The sequence below is a fragment of the Puma concolor genome, chromosome B1, assembly GCF_028749965.1.
Source record: "Puma concolor isolate L17-30 chromosome B1, mPumCon1.1.hap2, whole genome shotgun sequence".
In the NCBI taxonomy this organism is placed as follows: Eukaryota; Metazoa; Chordata; class Mammalia; order Carnivora; family Felidae; genus Puma; species Puma concolor.
Window position 1 is genome coordinate 118795591 of NC_141670.1, and position 22144 is coordinate 118817734.

The 22144-nt window shown below is 38.0% G+C and overlaps 1 protein-coding gene across 1 annotated transcript in view; it reads right to left on the reverse strand.

Annotated features, from left to right (window-relative positions):
* Window positions 1-22144, reverse strand: part of LOC147581840 (uncharacterized) — a 56394-nt gene that overhangs the window by 20733 nt on the left and 13517 nt on the right. Inside the window, exons 2-3 of the mRNA XM_086702962.1 lie at window positions 20906-21079; window positions 19968-20763 (exon numbers count right to left, since the gene is read on the reverse strand). Of these exons, the coding sequence (XP_086559088.1) occupies window positions 20095-20763; window positions 20906-21079 (843 nt within the window). The 3' untranslated portion in view covers window positions 19968-20094. The remainder of the gene's footprint in view (window positions 1-19967; window positions 20764-20905; window positions 21080-22144) is intronic.

The following is a 22144-nucleotide window of genomic DNA, read 5'->3' on the forward strand; positions in this document are numbered from 1 at the left end:
ATATAGACTGTAGCTTATAATGTTCCTGGCATTATGCTAGACAGTGGAGATAACATTTTGAACAAAACAGAAGTAGAATGCCATCACAGAGCTTACAAATCAAACTCAAATTCCGTAGGATTTTGAAACTTTAATAATAAATACAATAATAGCAGCAAGAAAATGCACTCAAAATATTACGGATTTATTTTAGCCATATTTAAAGTGAATAAAGAAGGTATTTCAAAACCAGTGGAAAACATGCATATGAAGAATCATCTACCTATAACTATTTTTCATTATGAAATAAATGCCAAGTTCTCTCGAACCCGTAACTAAGGAACTAATTGAATATTATCTCATCATGATAGGAGATACTGAGAGATCTTGGAAACAGTGCTATGTCTTGTAGCCCAGAAAGGAGTTGGTAGCCACACAACTGAAAGAAAGGAAGCAGAGGGAAGAACACAGGCAGTGCTCATCTTTCAGGCGGCTTGAGCTCCAAAGTCTATTTATAAATCAGTTGTTTATTTTATTTTTTTTGTTTTGTTTTTTTTAACGTTTATTTATTTTTGGGACAGAGAGAGACAGAGCATGAACGGGCGAGGGGCAGAGAGAGAGGGAGACACAGAATCAGAAACAGGCTCCAGGCTCCGAGCCATCAGCCCAGAGCCTGACGTGGGGCTCGAACTCACGGACCGCGAGATCATGACCTGGCTGAAGTCGGACGCTTAACCGACTGTGCCACCCAGGCGCCCCATAAATCAGTTGTTTAAAACGTAAAGTAGTTTTGTAAATCATCCTTATAGTTTGAACTGGTCACAAAAGTCTCTTAAACACACAATGTAACTGAATACTATTCAAATGCAGTAACATCAGAAAGTACAGTTGCCAACATACATGGTATTGTAGCTACAAATATTTCCTTGGTTCCAGAGCTCCTGGGATAATGTCTGAGATATGGCACATGGACCCCAAAGCCTCATTTCACCTATCTGTGCTCAGTGGATATTTTATCTATGTTTATTTTCTGATGGGAAGAATAAGGAAAGAAAATACAACACTGGTAGCCTTATGAGAAAAGCAGTAAAAATAAATTTATATCATTACCATTGTTTTTCACTATTTTTATTCACTCATACATTCACCAAATACTGGCTGAGTGCCTACCACTGCCAGCCATGGCTCTGTATGCTGGAGCTATATGTCAGTGATCCAAAAAATGCCTCTGTTCTCCTAAAACTCACATCTACTAGAGGAAGCAAACAAGAAACAATTTTCTTTTAAAGCAGGAAAACACATACTCTGCAAAGTGATGACAATCTTAAGAAAGAAAACAAGGCAAGGTAAGAATGCCAGTTCCATTAGACAAAATGATTAGGGAATGTGTCCCTGAAAAAGTAATGCTTAAGGAGAGATTAGAGAGAAGGGAAAGAAGCAGTACATGTGGATATCTGAAGGAAGGGTGTTCCACGAAGAAGGAACAGCAAGTGCAAAAACCTGCAGGAAAGAGGATGCCCATCTTGTTGCCAGGACAGCAAGAAAGCCATGAAGGTTTGAACAAGAGACAAGAATGACCGTTTACTGAAATGTTAACAGTGCCTGGATTACCCGACACCTTGTAGGCCATGGAAAGACTTTGGCTTTTATTTTGAAATAAATAGGGATCCACTAATGGTTTTAAGCAGAGAGGCAAGAGCTGACTCAATTTTTAAATGATCACTTGATGGGGCGCCTGGGTGGCGCAGTCGGTTAAGCGTCCGACTTCAGCTCAGGTCATGATCTCGCGGTCGGTGAGTTCGAGCCCCGCATCGGGCTCTGGGCTGATGGCTCAGAGCCTGGAGCCTGTTTCTGATTCTGTGTTTCCCTCTCTCTCTGCCCCTCCCCCGTTCATGCTCTGTCTCTCTCTGTCCCAAAAAAATAAATAAACGTTAAAAAAAAAAAAAATGATCACTTGAATTTCTGGGTTTGGGTAAAATACCATGGTGAGGTGAGGAGGGAGCAAATGCAGAAGTAGAGAGACACGTTATGAGGATATTAGGGAAAAAATATTCAAAGACATCATGATGGTTTCAGAGTGTGTGGAAATGATGGGACATAGGTTTGGGATGTATTTCAAAGGTAGAGTTAAGAGATTTTGTTTAGGAATTGGGTATTTCTTGTCTGTTTTTTCTAGTGTTCCCTTCTTTCCCTCAAGTTAGGGAAGTGGGGCTCTAAAAAGATTATGTTTTATGGATTTTGCATTTATCTTCAAAGTTTGCTGAGCAGTGCAAAAATGGTGAAATTTAAATTTCATCTCCTCTTCTTAGTTTCTGGTATCTGTTACAAGCAGCAAAATAGGTAGAAGATATGAAGATGAGCAAAGTAGCTTTAAATATCTAGGAATTAGATAATCAAAATTAGATCTGCACACGATGAACCACCACTGTTAGGACTAATAAGCACATTCATTGACTCTATCTAGGTATTATAATACTGCAGCATGATAGGGGAATATGAGGGCTTAGTAAACAATCATACACACCAAGTTTGGAAAATTGGTCAGTAATGGACTCTAGCTCTATTATAACTTTTTTAAGGAGTATAAAGTACCAATGAAACTATGAACGTATGTATATGTTTTCTATGTACACATTATACATATAGTACACACACACATTTTTTAATATTTGTTGCGTTCTTAGAGTTAAGATAAATTTAATTCTTTGTTGCTCTAATTTTTTTTTTTCACAAAATTTCATTAATTCCTTAGGATTTGAGCTGCAAAACAGCCTTCCATTAGAAAGAGTCAATCAGAGGATATAAGAATTTGGGGAAATTAAAATTTCTTTTTTTTTTTTTTTTTTTTTTTTTTGAGAGAGAGAGAGACAGAGATGTGCAAGTGGGGAGGGGCAGAGGGAGAAGGAGAGAGAGAATCTTAAGCAGGCTCCACACCCAGCACGGAGCCCAACACAAGCTTGATCTCAGGGCAGTGAGATAGTGACCTGAGACCAAATCAAGAGTCAGACCCTTAACTGACTGAGCCACCCAGGTGCCCCTAAAATTTAATTCTTAACATTTAAAAAAGATCAAAAGCATTGTGAAAATATGAGTTTAATAAGCAAGAAAAATAAATTGAGGGGGTGAACAGTTAACTCATGCACAGTTAACATGAGTTCCATAAAGAGAGAAGAAAAAATAGAGGGGAAAAAATAATCAAAGCTAAACAGATGAAAAGTTCCTAAAATGGAATAAAGACACTTGTTTCTGGATTGTACAGGATCATTTAGTGCTGAGTAGGATGCATTTTAAAAGAACTATGCCTAGACAGATCTGGACTTAGATTTTCCTGTGACTTTTTAATTTTCTAGGTGGAATTTCAGAGCTGACAAGGTAAAGATCCTAATTACCATTTAAATAAAAAAAAAACTTACTTTAAAAAAATGAAATCAAATTTTTATCAGATACCTATCTCATAAACAATCCTGGATAAAAGTCTCCCAAGTTTTGAGGGGGATCATATACACAATAATTTATCAATTAACTCTGCAGAAAAATTAAGGAATTTTGGATATGCAATCAATCAATTTGCTTCCTATCCACCATCTCTTGAAAACAAAACAAGAATAAAATCTTGGGGATGTATGCAAGGAGAAAAAAAAAATATCTAGAAAGACAAAGGAGTGAAGTAATAAAGTAGACCTCACCAGGAAAATTATGAAAAGAAACTCTAATTCAGAAAAGAAGAACCAGGGGGGGCGCCTGGGTGGCTCAGTCGGTTGAGTGTCCGACTTCGGCTAAGGTCATGATCCCGTGGTCTGTGAGTCTGAGCCATGCGTTGGGCTCTGTATTGACAGCTCAGAGCCTGGAGCCTGCTTTGGATTCTGTGTCTCCCTCTCTCTCTGCCCCTCCCCCGCTCATGCTCTGTCTGTCTCTGTCTGTCTCTGTCTCTCTCTCTCTCTGTCCAAAATAAATAAACATTAAAAAAAAGTTAAAAAAAAAAAGCAGAGAGCATAGAGAAGAATGACTTTAAGAAGAAGGTATATTTCATTCACCAAGTGATATAATTAAGAAATTGGAAAAATCATTTTGATATGATGAAAGCATAAAATTCTTCTATCAAAAATAGCAAAGGGGGAGATTAGAATTTTCAAGAAAAATTTAAAGCTCACAGAAAAATATAAGTCCAAATGTGAAAGAAACTAAAATATGGCACAGTTTTGAGGAAATAAAGGAATTTAAGAAAATGGAATCTATTTTATCTTGATGCTTAAAATATTATCTTTGGAACATACTAAGTTTTAATGCTATGGGATCATTTTTTCCTTCTCTGAATATGCAACTGTACCACTTGGTATTATTATACTGAATTCTATTTTTTATAATCATAACATTGTAAATGCTGTGTTGCTGTTTTTTCAATTAGCATTGAGCAACAAAACAAGCAGAGGAGAAACAGCTATAGATCAAGAACAGAGTGCAAAGATTACAAACTTAGCGATATAGAATGGTATAGAACATAAAAGTTGGCACAAGGCAAGGAAGGAAAAGTAGATGCAAATGTGAAATACTCATGTTCATATCTTGCATAGTAGGGAATCAGAAGCTGTGGCCTAATGTTGATAGTTTTGAAAACTAAGTGTATTATTGTAGGAGAAATTAATAAAGACATATTTATGATTGTATTGTTTTTGTTACCACGTATCTGTATTTTTTGAAAACTCACTGCAGAAACTAACCAAACATCTCCTTTTTTGTGTTTCCTATTTCTCAGAAATGATAGTTCAGACAGGGATGGTACTCAAGAATATTTCCAACCTACACAAGGCAACCTGTCTATCTATCTACATATACTGAGGGTCTGCTATGCACTTGGTTGCATGTTAATTATTGAAGGGGATTCAATGGACATACAAGATAGGATCCTGGCTCTCAAGGAAACTTCTATCATGATGAAAGGAGGCAGTTGCTGACACATAAATAGCTGATATATTTTAAACTGTTTAGTAATTGGGAGACACTCCAAAACATCTTTCACATGGGCCCCAAATCCCATGACACCACCATGTAAGGAATCTTCATTCTTACGGGAAGCCCCTGGGATTAGCACAACAAGACTATCATCTATCTTTGAGCAAGGTGTGCCAAAGTATCTGTTCTTGTTCCTAAATACAGGATATGAAACAGAATAAGAGCAAGTAACATCTACAGTCCTTAGTTTTTAAATCATGCATGCTATCCTTCTGTATTTCTATGAACAAGCTTGTGTTCTTTCAGTGTACCTAATAAAGATAGTTAGAAGATGATTGTGAACAGATGAAACTATGGACTCATAATTTTTATCCTAATTTAAATAACAAAAGGGACGGAAATGTTTCCCTCTAGGGGCATCCTTCAGAGACCAGGCTGTCACACTTGTACAATCTCTGTCAGAATCCAATGTTGAAAAAGCTATGCCAACTCTTGTGCCTGGGACCATTCAGGAATGGTCATACCTTTGAACAGAATCATACCTTTGAGCAGAGGGCTGGATGCATCCTGGGAAATTCCCCACCTGACCAGTCTGTGAGTCCTACAATTTCCATCTCATTATGCTTTTTAAAAGATCATGGTTTTCTTTCTTATGACTGTATATATTCCACAAGTGCAAGGAGAATGGCTTTCTTCTTTCCTAATACATAGATGCTCAACATAAGCTTGAAGAATGAATACTTATTCAATCACTGCAACTGTGGCAAGTAATATGCTGGATGTTTTATTTATATTAACTCATAATTTGTTCTCTCTTGGCAACATGGGAGATAAAAATTATTACGTATTCCTATTTCACAGATGGAACAGATTCAGAGAGGCTAAAGCTACTATGTTGACTAAAAACATACACAGCTTATAAGAAGGAAAGTCAGGATTCAAAACTAGATCTTCCTAACCCCAAAGGCCAAACTGTTTAATGGCAGCCGGCTGTTTAAGAATTCATTGTGATCCATTAGAAATAAGGAGGCAATATAGAGTCCTTTGGTAGGAAAATATGGTGAAAAGCAAGAATAACCATAGAAGGATGGAAAGAAAGGTCACACAGGTCAGAACACCAAGGAGGAAGAAATTACAGTACTATAGGAATGGGGTGAAAATAAGGCGATATTAAATATAATTCCAAGTGTATATGGAGGTTTAAAACCCTATGTCCTGTTTTTTTTTTTTCTCAGTAAAATGGGAATATATAGCACAAACAAAAAAAAAGAAGTTATGTGAGACGAAAATAAGATAATCTCTGTAAAGTGCCTAGCATGATGCTTAACACAATGTAAGAACATAGTCAATAGTAGCTATTATTAGAATGATAGATATCCTATTATGTAATTTGAGGTAACTGTCTCTCCCTTCCCACGGCTACATTTTCTCAATTGTAAATGCAACAGATAGGTTGGAGAGTCTCTCAAGTCCTTTTTGGCTGATAACAATTTATGGCTCTATTTTTGAAAATGAACTATATTTTTGCAAATCTGATGAATGATTTATTGAAATGTTTGAAGGTGGTGGGAATCCAGGTGGAAATATCTTATAAGGAACTGAAAACAACTCTAGTTTACATAGCTAGATCTAAAATATAAAAACATATTCAAACACACATATAAGTGCAGAGTTAAACCCACAGTTCAGAAAAAAACTGTTAAAAGTTCAAAGGAAGGTAGATGAAAAAGTCTTTGATAATTTGTCAGAAGTAGGAGAGTTTGAAACATATCTTTAAAATGTTCATAATTTGTGAGACAGCATTTATTCTTAAAAACTCTTTATATTCTAATTTTTTTTACATGTTTTCCCCTCACCATTTTAGGAATTTTTCCATGTTAAACATAATTGCTGGCATTTAGTTGAATGAATGCCACCACTTTGTTATTACATATTTTAAATTATCACTTACCTTTTTTCCTTTATCATGATTCTACGAGATAACATGGGGGTTCCCCCTCCCATATTGTTGCAGATATAAACACATTATAATTTAAGTAGTTCTAAGCAAACATATTCAGTGATTTTGGAAAGCATTTCTATATGTACTAGGAAAGGCATATTTTCAAACACAAAAAAATAATGAGGAAAGAACAATTTTAAAACATGAGAAAATGGCAGCTCTAACTCCAATCTTTTCCAGCAGGTATGCGGTAACATTATTAGAGTCGGTTAAGTTGCCACAATAGCTTCTAAGAGTCTGAGTCAGCTTGGTTGGTTATGAGACACAGTGGCACTCTTAAGAGCTTCGTCACCTTCAGTCTTTGGATACTAAAGCGCTTAGTCACCTGTCAGGGTTAAAAGCTACTATTTTAAGTTCAAAGTGGAAAGCTCCCTTTGAGTGGTAACAATAGTTTAAAATAACAATGTGGGGGGTTGGGGGAAGCCTCCTTTATTCATCTACCATTCCCTCTACCCCAAATATTACTACAATCAGTGCTTTCTTATTCTGTTATCAATATTCGCGATCCAGGCCGCTAAACAATTTGAGATACAGACCACTCCTTCTACCCTCATTGTTGCATCACTGGTGTTCAGAATTCTGGAACGGTGTGTGTAAACATTAAAGCCACGTGTGCCTGACCACATGGGAAGGCATCAGGATGACCTGGAACTCCGTAGCAAGAGGGAACGCCTGGCGCCAATCTCTACATCACCAAGCCAGCGGTTTATGTGTATGCTATTTGATTCCTCAGCTGTCTTACAAAAGAACCATATAAAAAAAAGTTTACACAAATGACTGAGAATTTTGTGCAACTTCATGGTATCTGTAAAAATGCATGCCATCAGTTATTTTTCTCGCTTTATATTCATAGACAGAAACTTTTACTATGGTTCATTTAATTCACCATTTCTACCAAGAGGACTTCACTCATATCAAAAGTCCAAGATACACATAAGCAAGTACATGTGTGCACACACACGCACATATACACACACTCAGTAGAAAATGAAAGGGGATAAACTAAAATTTTGATATTGCTTTTTGGTATATATCTTTCACATTCAATCTACCATTTTGATATTTTGAAATAATTGCCACTAAGTCTCATCTTTATGAAGGGAGTCCATCCACTAAATAAATCAAATTTTATATTACACGCTTGCCTCTTCAAGTGAAACCAAAGTACAATCAGATGAAAGTAGTATTTAAATCTTTTCTTAACAGAAATGTTTTAATGTATAGACTTTATCAAATTCTGAGCACTTTCAGCTTATAATCATATATAATTTACTGTCCAATAAAGGTATAAGAAGAGAATATTGGGGCACCTGGGTGGCTCAGTCGGTTAAGTTTCTGACTTCAGCTCAGGTCATGATCTCAAGGGCTTTGGGTTCGAGCCCCGCGTCAGGCTCTGTGCTGACAGCTCAGAGCCTGGAGCCTGCTTCAGACTCTGTGTCTCCCTCTCTCTCTGCCAGTCCACCCGCACACTCGCGTGTGTGTGCTCTCTCTTTCAAATAAACATTAAAAAAAATTTTTTTAAAGGAGAATATTAATGTTCTAATATAACACAAGATAATTCCTGTGAACCCCCAAGAGTATTTAGAATTGGCACTGCTCTTAGGAGAAAAGGATACTCATAAGGAATTTCACACTAACTTTCATTATCTGGGGCAAGGGTGATTAAGATAAATACATTATCATCAGACCAAAACAATAAAAAGCAAGCAAATGAAAAGAATCTTTTTAAGACTATATCTATTTTCACCTATCTCAAGTCAATGTATTAGAAATGTACAATATATTTTAACTGATAAACACTAAATAAATTATATCTTTTCAAGTCCAGAAGGAACTTTTACTCAGTAACAGGGAGAAAAAATGCCCATCCTTAGATTTCATTGTGTTGGTTAAATGAGTCACTCTTTTGGCAATTTCTTCCATATAAGAGCAGATTCAGATGTTAAACAGCTAAACCTTAATTTCTAAGCCTCATATGCAAATAATAAATTTGGACAGATAATCTCTAAATTATTTCCGATCTAAACTTCTCTTATACCAAACAGTACTTAAAACAATAGATTTTTGGTGCTTGGTTTATCTCTTGGGGAAGATTCTTTATTTTTAAAAGTTAAACAAATTCCTTTTGTTTATGGTACTGCATTTCAAAGATTCTGATTTTCCTTTTTTTTTTTTTTTTTAGAAAGGTAGTATAATTACAAAAAATATTCTACTAAAGAAGAGTTCAAACAGGCCTTTTTAATTAACTACGAGTTCACTTGTTTATGATCTAATTTCAATTCTTTGTTATGAATCGTTTCTATTTTTAGATAATCAATGATGATGCCCATCTAAAATGATCCTTAGATGCAATACAAAAAAAAAAAAAAACCCTCAAAATTTATTCATATTTTAAAGATTCCAACAAGACAGCTTACAATTTATGATGAAAAGCACCAGAAAAGAGTATACCAGATACAAGATTAGACCTTTAAATTAGCGTGCTTTAATTTTTTGTTTTTTTAACTCAAGACTTTCTGTTTATTGATAAATATAAATGAAAAACTCTCAAAATCTATCTGAGAAAGGAACAACAATTCTCTAAGTATAGAAACATATTTTTTGTTTTTTTTTTGTTTAAACCCAAGTCTTAATGTAGAACTTAAAAGCAGAGGAGGGCTGAGGGAGGTGTGATATTGAAGAATTGAAAACGGATGGGGGGGGAGGGAAGAGTGGTGACTGCAGGAAGGGATAAGGAAGATAATTAATCGTCCTTGAGTATTCTGTGGTTTGAGTGTTAGTTTGGAAAGTCAGATTATGAATTCTATTGCATCTGAAGATGCTTACAAATTTGAAAATACACGTAATACACTTTTTTTTAAAAGGCATTTGTGAGACTGGGTGGCAGGCGAGAACACTTCAGTCTCAGTGGCACTGTAAGTTATGACCAGAACCAAAGTACAATCTGCCTGCATTTTCCAAAATCACAAAAAAAGTTTGGCATAATTGGTTCCATTTGCTGAAGGAGGAAAGAAAGATTAATCCTGTGTTAAAGCACAGCCTTTGAGACTTCGGTCGGAAAACTGCATATTGGGCGGATCCTGACCTAGACACCTTGATCTTTGGTTCATGACCCTGTCAGAGCCAGACAAGGGCTCCCGGACTATGAATTAAACTGTTTGATTCCTCCGCCCACAGACACACAAAGCCCGCACTCTCTCAGCTGTTACATAAGAGTCTCTGGAATTCTAGGATGGTGTTTGTAAATAGCGCTGCCATGCGCACGGTACCCACGTGTCAGAAGTTGATGTGACCGCGTGTAATTGGAAGGCGAGAAAGCATCAACAGGCTCCAAAGAAAAACCTCCCATTTCTTTGGCCCTAAAAATGAGCATGTGCTTGTCAAGAAATGATCTCTAAGTGATTTATTTTCTTCTTTCCCTTTCCTCCTTCCCTTCCCTTCCTTCCCCAAAAAATTGCTGGGAGGAAGAACAGGAGAAATGACCAATACCCATTGCATTTCTTTCTTTCTTTAAGAAGCGCCTAACTAGAGGACAGGATCACAAGTAACGCATTCTGAATGCACTTTCTACCTCCTCTTAAAAAAGATTTCTCATTCTTTTTTTTTTTGTTCACTTACTTCAGTGTGAACTGAAATATGAGGTAGGATTATACAACCACTAGAGAGAGATACACTAAGTAGGCAAATAGTTTGCAAGTGACAATCTGCATCTAAATAAAATTACAACATGACCCTTTCAGCAAAAAGTATCCAATGGCTATGTCTGAGTAAAGAGAAACACAATTTAATGTTTTACCTGTCTTATTTTAATTTTCACTCTCATCTATATTCATTGCATCGTTTACAGTGAGTTTGTGAACAGGAAACAAACTCCATTTCTAAAGGAGGCTGAATTCTAACCAAAATTAGAGAAAAATGTCAATATCAAGTTGTTTTTTTAAATATTTTTAATGCTTATTTATTTTTGAGAGGGGGACAGAGTATCCCAAGCAGGCTCTGTGCTGGCAACAAAGAGCCCCATGTGAGGCTCAAACTCACAAACTGCAAGATCATGACCAGAAGTCTGATGCTTAATCAACTGAACCACCCATGTGCCCCTCAATATCGAGGTTTTTTTTTTTTTTTTTTTTTACCCCTAAAGATGGTATGTTTCCCATAACCTTTGGTTTATTTAAAGCATGACAAATTGTAACAAGGAAAAAAAAAATCAAAGTAAAACTGTCAGCAAATTAAAACTAGTGATTTGAAAAATACTCTGATTTCAACAAAATCTCAAACATATTTTTAAGTCATTTTAAAATGTTATATCTTATCTCTTATACACTTGGTAATAAAAAACATTTTTATTTTTTCATTTTTTTGTTAAAAAGTTTTTAAATTATATATTAATATTAGTTGATATCTATAAAATTTCCTACTTGAAATAAGAATCACATTTAAGAGTAAACAGGTTAAGTTTCAAAATACTGAAAAGTCATTTCCCAAAGTTAATAACCAAATGTCCTTACCAATTTTAATTTTCAATAGAAACACACAATTGTATTAGAACTATTAAAAAGGTGAGCCATTAGCAAAGGGTCTACTAGCTTTGCTTTCTGCCAGTATGTTTTGCTCCAAGTTACAATAAATACATAGACGTTCCAAGATTAAGTACAATTAAGTTGTCTTAATTTCAACTGTATACATTCTAACTTCATAGGAAAAAAAAAACAATCATTTGAGTGGCTCTATTGGAATAAAGATAGATTAAATCTAGAGTACAAAGTTTAAAATATAAGCTTTCCTGCTAAAATGTACCTGCTTCTCTTTTTACTGAAACAAATAATTAATGTGGTATTTTTAAGTTAGAAAATTTGTTCTTCCTTCATGTTTGAAAAGTACCCATATATGGTATTTTTTCCTTTCACCAGTTCTCTTTGGTACCTTAAAATATAAATGTAAGTGAATTAATGTTTTAATAACTGGATTCACTTTTTAAGATGCTTATTCTAATTTTGTGAACTATTACTTTATTTGCAGAAGTGATTTCTTGTTCTGTTACGATGTATGCAGTAAAACAAACAAAAATCTAATAATCATCTAAACTAATTAGAGGGTGTATAAAAGTAATCCTTTTAATGCAAAAATCATGAGAGGTTATAAAAGAGCTGAGAGAATTTTATAGCCAGTGGCAAATATGAAAATTCTATAACTTCAAAGTAAGAGACTTCAAACAAAAAAAAGGAAAAAGTGCTGAAAGAACAAACAGATTAAAAAATAAATTAATAGGAACAAGACCGTATGTTAGGGATGGAATCTGGGTGTGGTGTCATTGTATTATTTTCAGTTTCTGGCACTTTACTTTAGAAGCAGCACAACTAATAATTAAGGTATTTTTTTAAATGGTTGTCCTTGTTTCTTAATGTACAGGGAAGAAAAACAGGAGGAATAACTCAGAGATGGATTGTGTTATATCCTCTGGGTTTCACTATTATCATGGAAGCCTTTTCTCTTCCACATTGCTAGACAAAAATATACCAATTTGAGGAGAAATACTATAATAAAAACTCATCATGAGAGCTGGGTGAATAGTTCCCATTAAAGTATAATCTGGACATAGAAACTAGTTCAATACTCTATCAAGAAAACAAGTGACTTGAAAAGGCAGGTTTTAGCAATGGCTAATGAGATATGACAATAGTAATTAAAATTATCATTACTTTGTAGCATGCACAGGACAAACTACAACAAATCTCAAAATTATAAAAGTAACAAGTGAAAAATATCAATACTGTGTATCTCATGCCTTAACTGGAGATCTGCTATGTCTATGCATGACCATAGACAATTTTGTTCCCTGAAGAGAGCAGTCCATCAGCAAAAATTCACAGCCCAACATATCCCGTATCCTATATTTTTGATTTGAAAAAAATTTACAATTTTTTGGAAGTACATTTAAAAAGCAAAGATGGAGTAGCACATTAAAGCCCAGTGAACAACTTTTGAGTATTACGGAGATACTATTATACAAAAATATTATCAACTGTAAAGTATTAAGAGAAACAAGAGAGAGTAAAACAACAAGCAACTATTCATTTTTCCTATGAGGAGGACCAGGCCTATATTGTACCTCAATGCTTTGTACAACAATCACTCCATCAGCTTGATAGGATAAAGATTCTAACCTGAGTGTCTAACTTGCACCTCTTGCAAATATACAACAAACTTACAGGTAAGTGCTGTATATAATCATACTTCCTAAAAGTACAATTCTTGGCCACTTCTACAGCTACTCCTTGAAAAAATCATGACTACAGCAATCATACGAAGCCAAGGCGTTTCTTTATCGAGTACAATAACATTGTTAAAGCCGAATGCTTCCGATCATTGAATCTCCCCCACTCCAGTTATATCTTAGTTCCACACTATGGGATCAGATTGGCAGCAAATCAACATTCTCATCAGAATAAAAAGGAGAGAAGCATTGCTCAACAAGAAGAATGTCTGGTATCTAGAATTACATTAGGTTAGAAATTCAAATAAACCCAACCCTAAGTAATTCACCCTGTGTGTCCAAAACTAAAAGTATTAATTTCATAGGGAGAGTCCTACAAAACTCACTGGTGCCATGTTTCTAGAAAGACATGCATAGCACCATAATTCAATTCAAACAGTACCCTACATTTTTTTTTGCATGAGACATGAGATACTTTCTCAACATGAAATACCTTGTCAGTGGTATGCATTTTTTATAACTTTAGATTTAATTCACATAAAATAAAATTCACTCTCTTAAAGTATATAACTGAGTACTTTTTTGGAGTTGTAGAAACATTACTATCTAACTATAGGATGGGTTTATTGGCTCCAAAAGAAACCCCTTATCTATTAGCCATAAGTGCCCCTTCTCCCCCCCCCCCCCCCCCCCAGCCCCCTAGCAATAAGTAATCTACTTTCTGCCTTTTTAGATTTTCCCATTCTGGACATTTCATATAAGTGAAATCATATCATATGTGGCCTTTTATTATTTACGTCTTTTAAAGTTCACCTATGATGCAGCATGTATCAGACCTTCATTCCTTTTTATTGCTGAATATTACTCCATTGTTTGGATATGCCACAGTTTATGCATTTATGAGCTGATGGACATGTGGGTTATTCCAGTTTTTGACAACTACTAATAACGCTGCTATGAATATTCAGGTACCAGTTTTTGTGTAAACAAACTGTGAGTATTCTAAGTCTTCTCTTATGACTTTCCCTGCATAGCCTACATTACATCTTCACTTTTTTTTTTTTTAATGGTAATGAGGCAGAATAGCATAGTTGTTAAGGGACTGGGCTCCAGAGACAGGCTAATTCAAATCTTAGTCAAGCTACGTACTGGCTGTATGAATTTGGTTATCCAACCTCACTATGATTCAGTTAGCTCGTGCGAGATGAGGATAACAAAACCTATCACTAGAGCTGTGTGACAAGAATTAGATGACGTAAATTACAATGTAAGAAATCATTAAACAACTTAAAATATTTTGAACACAAAGGCCATTTTGTGCGAAAAACACTAAGTAAACAAAAGCCTATATTCTGATTAACATTTTGATAAGGAATGGTAGCACCACCACATGATCGATGAAGCAGAACTGTGTTAAACCTTTCTGTTTCCAGGAAAAAAGGGCTAAAGATATCGGATAATGTGACCAAATGGTATGGAACCAAATATACAATACACAAATGAACACATCACCTTGGGGGAAGCTGAGTAAGACTGGTAGACTGCATCAATGACAGTATCTTGGCTGTGATAGTTTAATTTTACCAAAAGTTACCAGTGGGGGAAATTGGACAGAATGTACATGTCCAATTATTATTTCATACAGCTGCATCTGAATCTATAATTATCTTAATAGAAATTTCAATGAAAAATATGTGATTTCCATGTAAATTTACTAAAAATCATTAAGCTGTATGTTTACAATGGATGGCTTTTGTGAGTCATTTGCCATAGCCTGTAGAAGTTACACTTAAGGAAAATCCACCATCATCACCATTACCAGTGAGAACAGATTATACATTTTGTAATTAAATGACATTATTCCTGTTTTAGGCCATTCGGGACTTTTTCCTCGGCTTTTAAGATACAATTGATACATAATATGTAAGTTTAAGGTGTACAATGCAATGATCTATGTATATATTGAAAATGATTACCACAAAAGGTTAACACACCCATCACCTCACATACTTACAATTTTTGATATACTCTTTTAGCAACTTTTAAATATATTTTGAAATATCGTTACATATTTTCAAATACTGAAATACATTGAAATATATTTTGAAATATGGCTAATGATAGTCACTGTGCTATCCATTACATTCCAGAATGTACTCATCTTATAAATGGAAGCTGTCCTCCCTTCATTACATCTTGACTGAGTAGAACACCACTACGTTCAATTATGGAATAAACAGACACAGAAATCAGTGCCTCTCTTCCAAGAGACATAAATGTAATTTAAAATAAATATTTACAGCAATGTTAGCGAAGCAACCGGTTCATTTTACGTCCTAACCTGTCCTCCAAGAACACTGCATCTCAATATATTCATATCTTAATTTAATTCTCAGATTATTTGGAGCTTGATTTCAAGTCAGTTTGAGTAACAACCCTGAGTAAATACAAAATATTGAGTTCCAAATTCTTAAAACTGCAGGTAGGTTGACATTATCACTGAATATGTTTTACACAAAATATTGAAAATCCACCTAGTATCTATTTCTACTTTTTGAAGCCTGGCACATTTAACTGCATTTCATGTCAAGTGGAAAAAGCATAAATCAAAGCTGATAGAATTTTACTATTTTGGAATGGGCAACCAAAATCTTTTTTTTATTGTGGAAAGATTATATATCTATCTTAAGTCAGAGATTTTCTGCAATATACAATCTAGGATCAGAATAATGTTGGAAACAGCAGATACTTAAGACTCTTTTTGGCTTGCAGTCACAATGATTCAAGGGCTCTCATTTACCCTGTCCTCTTGTGGAACTCTTCTTTCCTACTGTATATATGTGTGTGTGCGTATGTATATATATACATACGTGTGTATATATATACACATATATATATAGTGTACTATATATATATACACATACATACATACACATATGTATATAGTGAATTATACACCAAGGTGTACAGATGTACTATATACTCTCCTTGAATAATGCCACAGTATTCCCTGAGTTTTGGCAGGGAGTCAAAATAGAAATTGGAGATCTAGACCAAGTAAATACTGTATATTTGACAAAATCATTTGTGGTTGTGTTCTTCAGCACAATTTCCAAGATAACCACCAGCTCTACTTGGCAACTCAATTCTCCCACAGTTAAGACTCCAATTGTAAAGTTGGCTTGTATGAGAGTTTCCTGCTACTGGCTTTGGTGCCATTACCTCGCTTAAAGAACTACTGTGCAATGGTGGCATAATAGTTGAGGAAAATGTTACTTTGATGAACCAACACTGACAGCTGCTCCAAATTTTACCCTGTCTATATGGTTGTTTATAAAACAAAGAAGTCTCCCTCTAGCACTTTGAGATGGCTAGGTAAGACTATTAAATTCTAGTGGGCAACAACCGAACTCACAGAAGAAGGAATTAGAACATAAAAAAATCAGGTTTCATATTTCTAAGTATTAGACATTCTAACGTCCTTTTGAAGACACTTTATTTCAAGATAATTTCAAAGAATTCATAGGAATTTACTAACTTGGATCTGGGACATAATGTAAAATCAGGTTTCTCCTAAAAACCTGAGTCTGAGAATTATAGGAAAGGTGTCTTACTGAGATCAGCAAATAAGGAAACACATTTTAATAGTGACATTTGGCTTACAACATTGTGTGGGTGGAGCCTTGGAGGAATTGATAGAGAAATTATAACTTCAGCAAGTGAAACCAAAACATTAACTTCAGGTTTTGTTACCTAATACAAGTCCAATGCCCAAACAGGACTTTGGAAGTCTGTCATAATAACTCCTTGGCAGGTGCATTTCTGGAAGTAATGTTGACTCGTCCATGTCTATGTTCATGTGCCACTGCATCAAGATCATACCAACCCCTTTGACTTCTGTCATGGACCGGCACGATGCCAGATATAATTAAGGCCATAGTTGGTAAATGTGTGAATTTAAACAAAACAAGGGACTCCCTTCTTTCCAAGTTAATGTCTCATTAACCATTAGTTCAGTAAGAAAATAAACAAAACAATATTGCAGTTTAAGAAAAAGATCTATCTTGTAATTGTTCACTATCACTCCCATAAAATGCAATTGCTCAAGACAGTTCTATCTATGAAATTCTGGAAACATCCAGGTGGTACTATCACACATATGGCAAATGAAGAACAGACATGATGTCTTTTACAGTAAACTATCCTATACGGATTCAAATAACTGCTCTTTTGTAATAAATGTGAAAGTGGTACTTATATTCAGATTGGTGAATATATGTACATCTCTTCCTTACAATCATTTAAGCCCTTCATACAATATTAAATTAACAGCTATTTTCAGCATACAAATAGGACACATAAAATAACAAAAAAGTCTAAATTTGATAATAGGAAGGAACAAATCTTCATGGTCACAATAAAATTATTGTACTATTCTTATTTGCCAATATGAATGAAAATATTACATCTCTTATCAGTTAAATAACTTGAAGAGAGCATATACCACAACATTTGAAAAGTCCCCCAAAAGCATTTAGATATTAGTCTGTCAGCAAAAAGAGCTGTTTATCTTAAATTCCGATTGCTGGAATAATTAATCATAGTTTTCTCAACAAATAGTAAGCATTTATGCTAAACTCCTCAGTATTTCCTTTATAATTTTAGGACAAGTAAGAACTAACCAAAGGAGCTGTTTCTGTTCCAGAGATCAGTAATACTACTCCCTTGTCATCATGTGAAATAATCTCCAGTATCAATGATTAAAGTGAACTTAACTGCTTTTTCAGAGATCAAAATAGAAAGTGTTACAGAGTGAACTACAGAGGACAAATGATTTCAGAAGTCTGATTTATGGAGTAATGTCCATTATTGTGCTCTTTATTCTGTCCATTTTTAATCAAATACATGCCTTCCAAACTTAAGTTTGACTTTCCAATCCTTCACTAACACTTCTCTGCTTAATATAAAAAAAAAAAAAACCACCCAATATTTATTGTGTTGAAATTTATATTCTACCTCAAACCTATTATAAAACACACACGCAAACATGGAAAAGGATATAACCCTCCTCCAGTATTTCGAATTTCCATTAAAATGCAAATATAATGATTTCATTAACCAGGCAACAATACCCACAGTCTTAAACCCAAAGCAAAGCAAAGCAAACCAGACCTATATCTTTTCTCCCTACATCCCAATTTCCCCTAAGGAACAATCTTACTCTTATGTTGGATCATTGTTGATGAATACTTTTATTTGGATTTGCCAGTATTATCCCTTATTAGAGAGGAGAAAGCACAATGCAAGACTTGAGATTTCAAATTCATGGATGTATCCTTACACAGGAAAATATTTAAAAATTTTTTTTTCAGTAAATCTTAAGCAAACAACTCGAAAATAACCCTCCGTTCAATTCCTAAACGCTAGATGAAGGGGGTGGGGGGAACTACTCGATGCAATTAAAAGTATGTCATGAAGGCAATAATCAGTAAATAACACTTATATTTCATAGTCGACCTTCTCAGGAGTCTATCCAGGCCACACTTTATTTTGTCATAGGTAGAAAACTCCCCACAGAAACTCTGTTAGCTTCATAACACTGGACAAGCAGCCCCAGTGAAAAGATTCGGCAAGACTGGAGAGTGTGTGTGAGTGTTGTGTGTGTGTGTGTGTGTGTGTGTGTGTGTGTGTGTGTGTGTGTGTGTGTGTGTGAGTGAAGAAGGAGGAGGAAAAAAAAGAGAGACGGACACAGAGGCAGATTAATAAAAGACCAAGGAAAAGAAAGCAGCCAAGACAGAGAGAGAAATTTGGATGGGGCTGTTAGAAATCTGCTCCCTACTTGTGCGTTTCTTTGCTGGGATTGGGTTTCATTTCTTTCGGCGCCCCTGACCTTGCAGTCTTCCAACTCTCAACTCTGCCCCCCTCCTCCCGCCCGCCCGCCCCCTCCCCCGGCCTGCGCCTGCCTTTGTGTCTGCCTGTCACTTACCGGGGAACCAAACGAAGCTGATTCGGGAGAAGCACAAAGCCAGGACCCAGATTTGCCCACAAATTCTCTTACACACGCTCCCCAGGCTGGCAGGCACAGCCCATCGCGGAGCTGATGTACCTGGAGAAAAGTGGGATCTGGTCTGGTTTGGGGGACCCGAGAAAACTATGCTCTCCTCTCTCACTCGGCGCCCCCAGCCAAACGCGCGGACTCCAGGAAAAAAAACAAAACCCCACTTGGTGTGCTGCAGTTCGACTCCCCATGACACTCGCTCAGCTCGCCCCCCGAAAAGCGGACACGGGGGCAGCCAGGGGCTGACGCGGACGCAGAGCCAGACCCAGACCCCACAGCAGATAAAAGGGCCGAAAAACACTCCGTCAGAGTTCTTTTCCGGGGTGGGTGAGGTTAAACGAGAGGCTGGCCTGACTCACAAGAAGGGGAGAGGGTCGGGGAGGATTCCAGGGAAAAGTAGTGCCCCCCAAAGCTGAACTATTTGAGAAAGGGAAGCCAAGAAAAATCACTTTCCTGAAGATAAAAGGCCGGGGCGCCGGCTGGTCGCAGTCACAAAGGTAAGTTTTCTGGGTAGGGAGGAGAGGAGCGTTAGCAGGGGAGAGAAGAGAGCACAGAACCACAGGTTTAAAGGGGGGGGGGGGCGGAATTAAAACTATATTTGTCAGCCATGTTGAAGAGGCTCCAGTAATTTGTGAAGCTTCCCTCTTCCCTCCTGGTATTTGCGGGTGACACTGCAGGGTCTGCTCCCCAGTGCCTGGAAGCCCGAGAGAAAGCGAGGGGGGGAGGAAAGGGGGAGTTCCGCGGCCTAAGAGACGCGCTCTGACCTCGTTCTCGTCCCGCAGCCTTGCAGCCAGCCAGCAGTTGCAGTCGGGTCTCCTTTCTAACAAATCCTAAAGGGCAGCCATCTTGCTTCCTTTTGCTCCTCTCTACGAAAGCAGCCTAGCCTCCGCATCAATATTCATAAGGCAGTTTGACGTGTGTTCTCATCACTCGGCGGGGCCGGCGTCTCGGGGCGGCCGCGCCGAGGGGGCGGACGTGACTCGCATGCGAGCCGGGCCTGGGCGCGCGGCGCTCGCGAGGAGGCGGCGGCGGCCGCCCGAGCTCTGGCCGCAGCCGCTGCTGCCGGCTCCCCTCCGCCTCCTCCTCCGCCTCCGCCTCCTCCTCCTCCGCCTCCGCCCCGCTCTCCTCCTCCTCCGCCGCCGGCCTCCTCCTCCTCCTCTTCCTCCTCCTCCTCCGCCCCGGCCTCCGCCGCCGCCGCCGCCGCCCTGGGGCTCTCCGCCGCGGCTCCCAGGGAATCAGCCCCCTGCCCGGGGCTTCCCGCACAAAGGCCGGCGGCGGCACCTGGGGGCCGTACAATGCGGTGCGCGGTCGAGGCCGGGGCGGCCCTGGCGCGGTGCGGTGGAGCCTGGGGAGCGGTGCGCGGGGATGAGCGCGGGGCGGGAACGAGCTCGGGGGAAGGTTCCCCCCCCCCCCACCCCCGCACCTTCCCGGGCGCCGCAGCCAGACCGGGGCGCCCCGGTGACCCTTCGGAGCGGTAGCCACCAGGGTGAAGTTGCGGGGCAGGCGCGCAGGGGGAGGTGGCGTGGGTGCTTGGCACAAGGATGGAGACCTCGGATTAACCTTTTAAACTTTTTCTGAGTACCGCACTCCACCACCCACTTAGAGGTCTGTGCGCACCCCTCACCCCAGCGCGCACCCAGCTCCGCCCGGCAGCCTCGCACCTTAGCCCTTACTCCCCACCGCCTTGCAGGTATCTCCGCACGCGCCCACGCGCGCACCCACCTCCACCCGCAAAGGCCCGCACCCCCGCCCCCTGGAAGGTGCACCCGCTCCCGCCTCGCCCCCTCTCTGGCATCCTCTGCACCGTCGCTTTAATCTCGCTCTGCAAAAGCGCTCCCCAGTTTCTCAGAGGGCCTGCCCTTAGTGCTTTAGGGGCCTGTAGTTTTAAAGACTCGACAAATTAGGAAATTGACCGAGTCCTGCTTCACCCCGCCCCGGGCCCACCTTCTGTTTACTTTTGCCACGTGGGCTGGGAAGGAGAGGAATTCTCACAGATCCAAGACGAATTTCTCACCAGTGACTCTACTTCTCGCTAGATTCGATTGTAAGAAAGAAACCTGCGCTTTTCAATGCCTACGTTTTCTCCAGTAAGAGCTTCTAGTTTGAAAATTTTCTACCCGTACGTATAATTAAGTAGTGAAGAAATCGACCCATAAAGAACTAAATTCCAAGCAACGGACGATATTCCTTGACGTTCCTGATTCTATACCTACCTCCTTCTATTGACAGTTTGTCTCTTCTATTGCCGACTAGCCTTAATTCGCTCTTTAATCATAAAATTTTTATTTGAAGATAAGATAAAGAACAAAGCCCATATGAGCCATTACATCAGTGGTTGTTGAGATTCGTCCCGTAGAAGAAGTTTTCGCGTACCGACATTCGAATTTTAAATAGATATTCTGGGCACACCTTTTATAGGATCACTGCATTGTGATCCCAATACCTTTAGGTCAACACAAGTTATTTTGTGTAGCCCACTTTTTCTTTTCCTCTGTAATTTCTTTAGAAGTAAAGCCTCTCCTAATTTTATAAAAGCAGAATGTTTCCCCATTTGAAAGGGGTTAAAAAGGGAACTCTTTCTATGTGTCACATAGTTACTAAGGAGAACGTTTAAAGTGTGTTCTAATGAAACATTGTATATTCCCTTTTGAGGCAGAGTTCACTCAGATTTCGGATTTTGCAAGGGCTAAGCAACATTGTTCATTTCTCCTTAAGCATTTCACGTGGCATTAAATTACTGTCTTTTCTAACTGGACACTAATGTGTCATTGAGGTCTTGACAATTGTTAGTGTACTTTAAGCTGTTTGGGAGGTTCCTTCTAATTTTTTTGGTCAAGTCCAGAAAGTAAAATTTTCCAAAGGCTATGACATATATTTATGTAGTGCACAATACAGCAGAATTGCTGAAAGCACGGGCTTTGGAGTTGGACAGATATGGTTG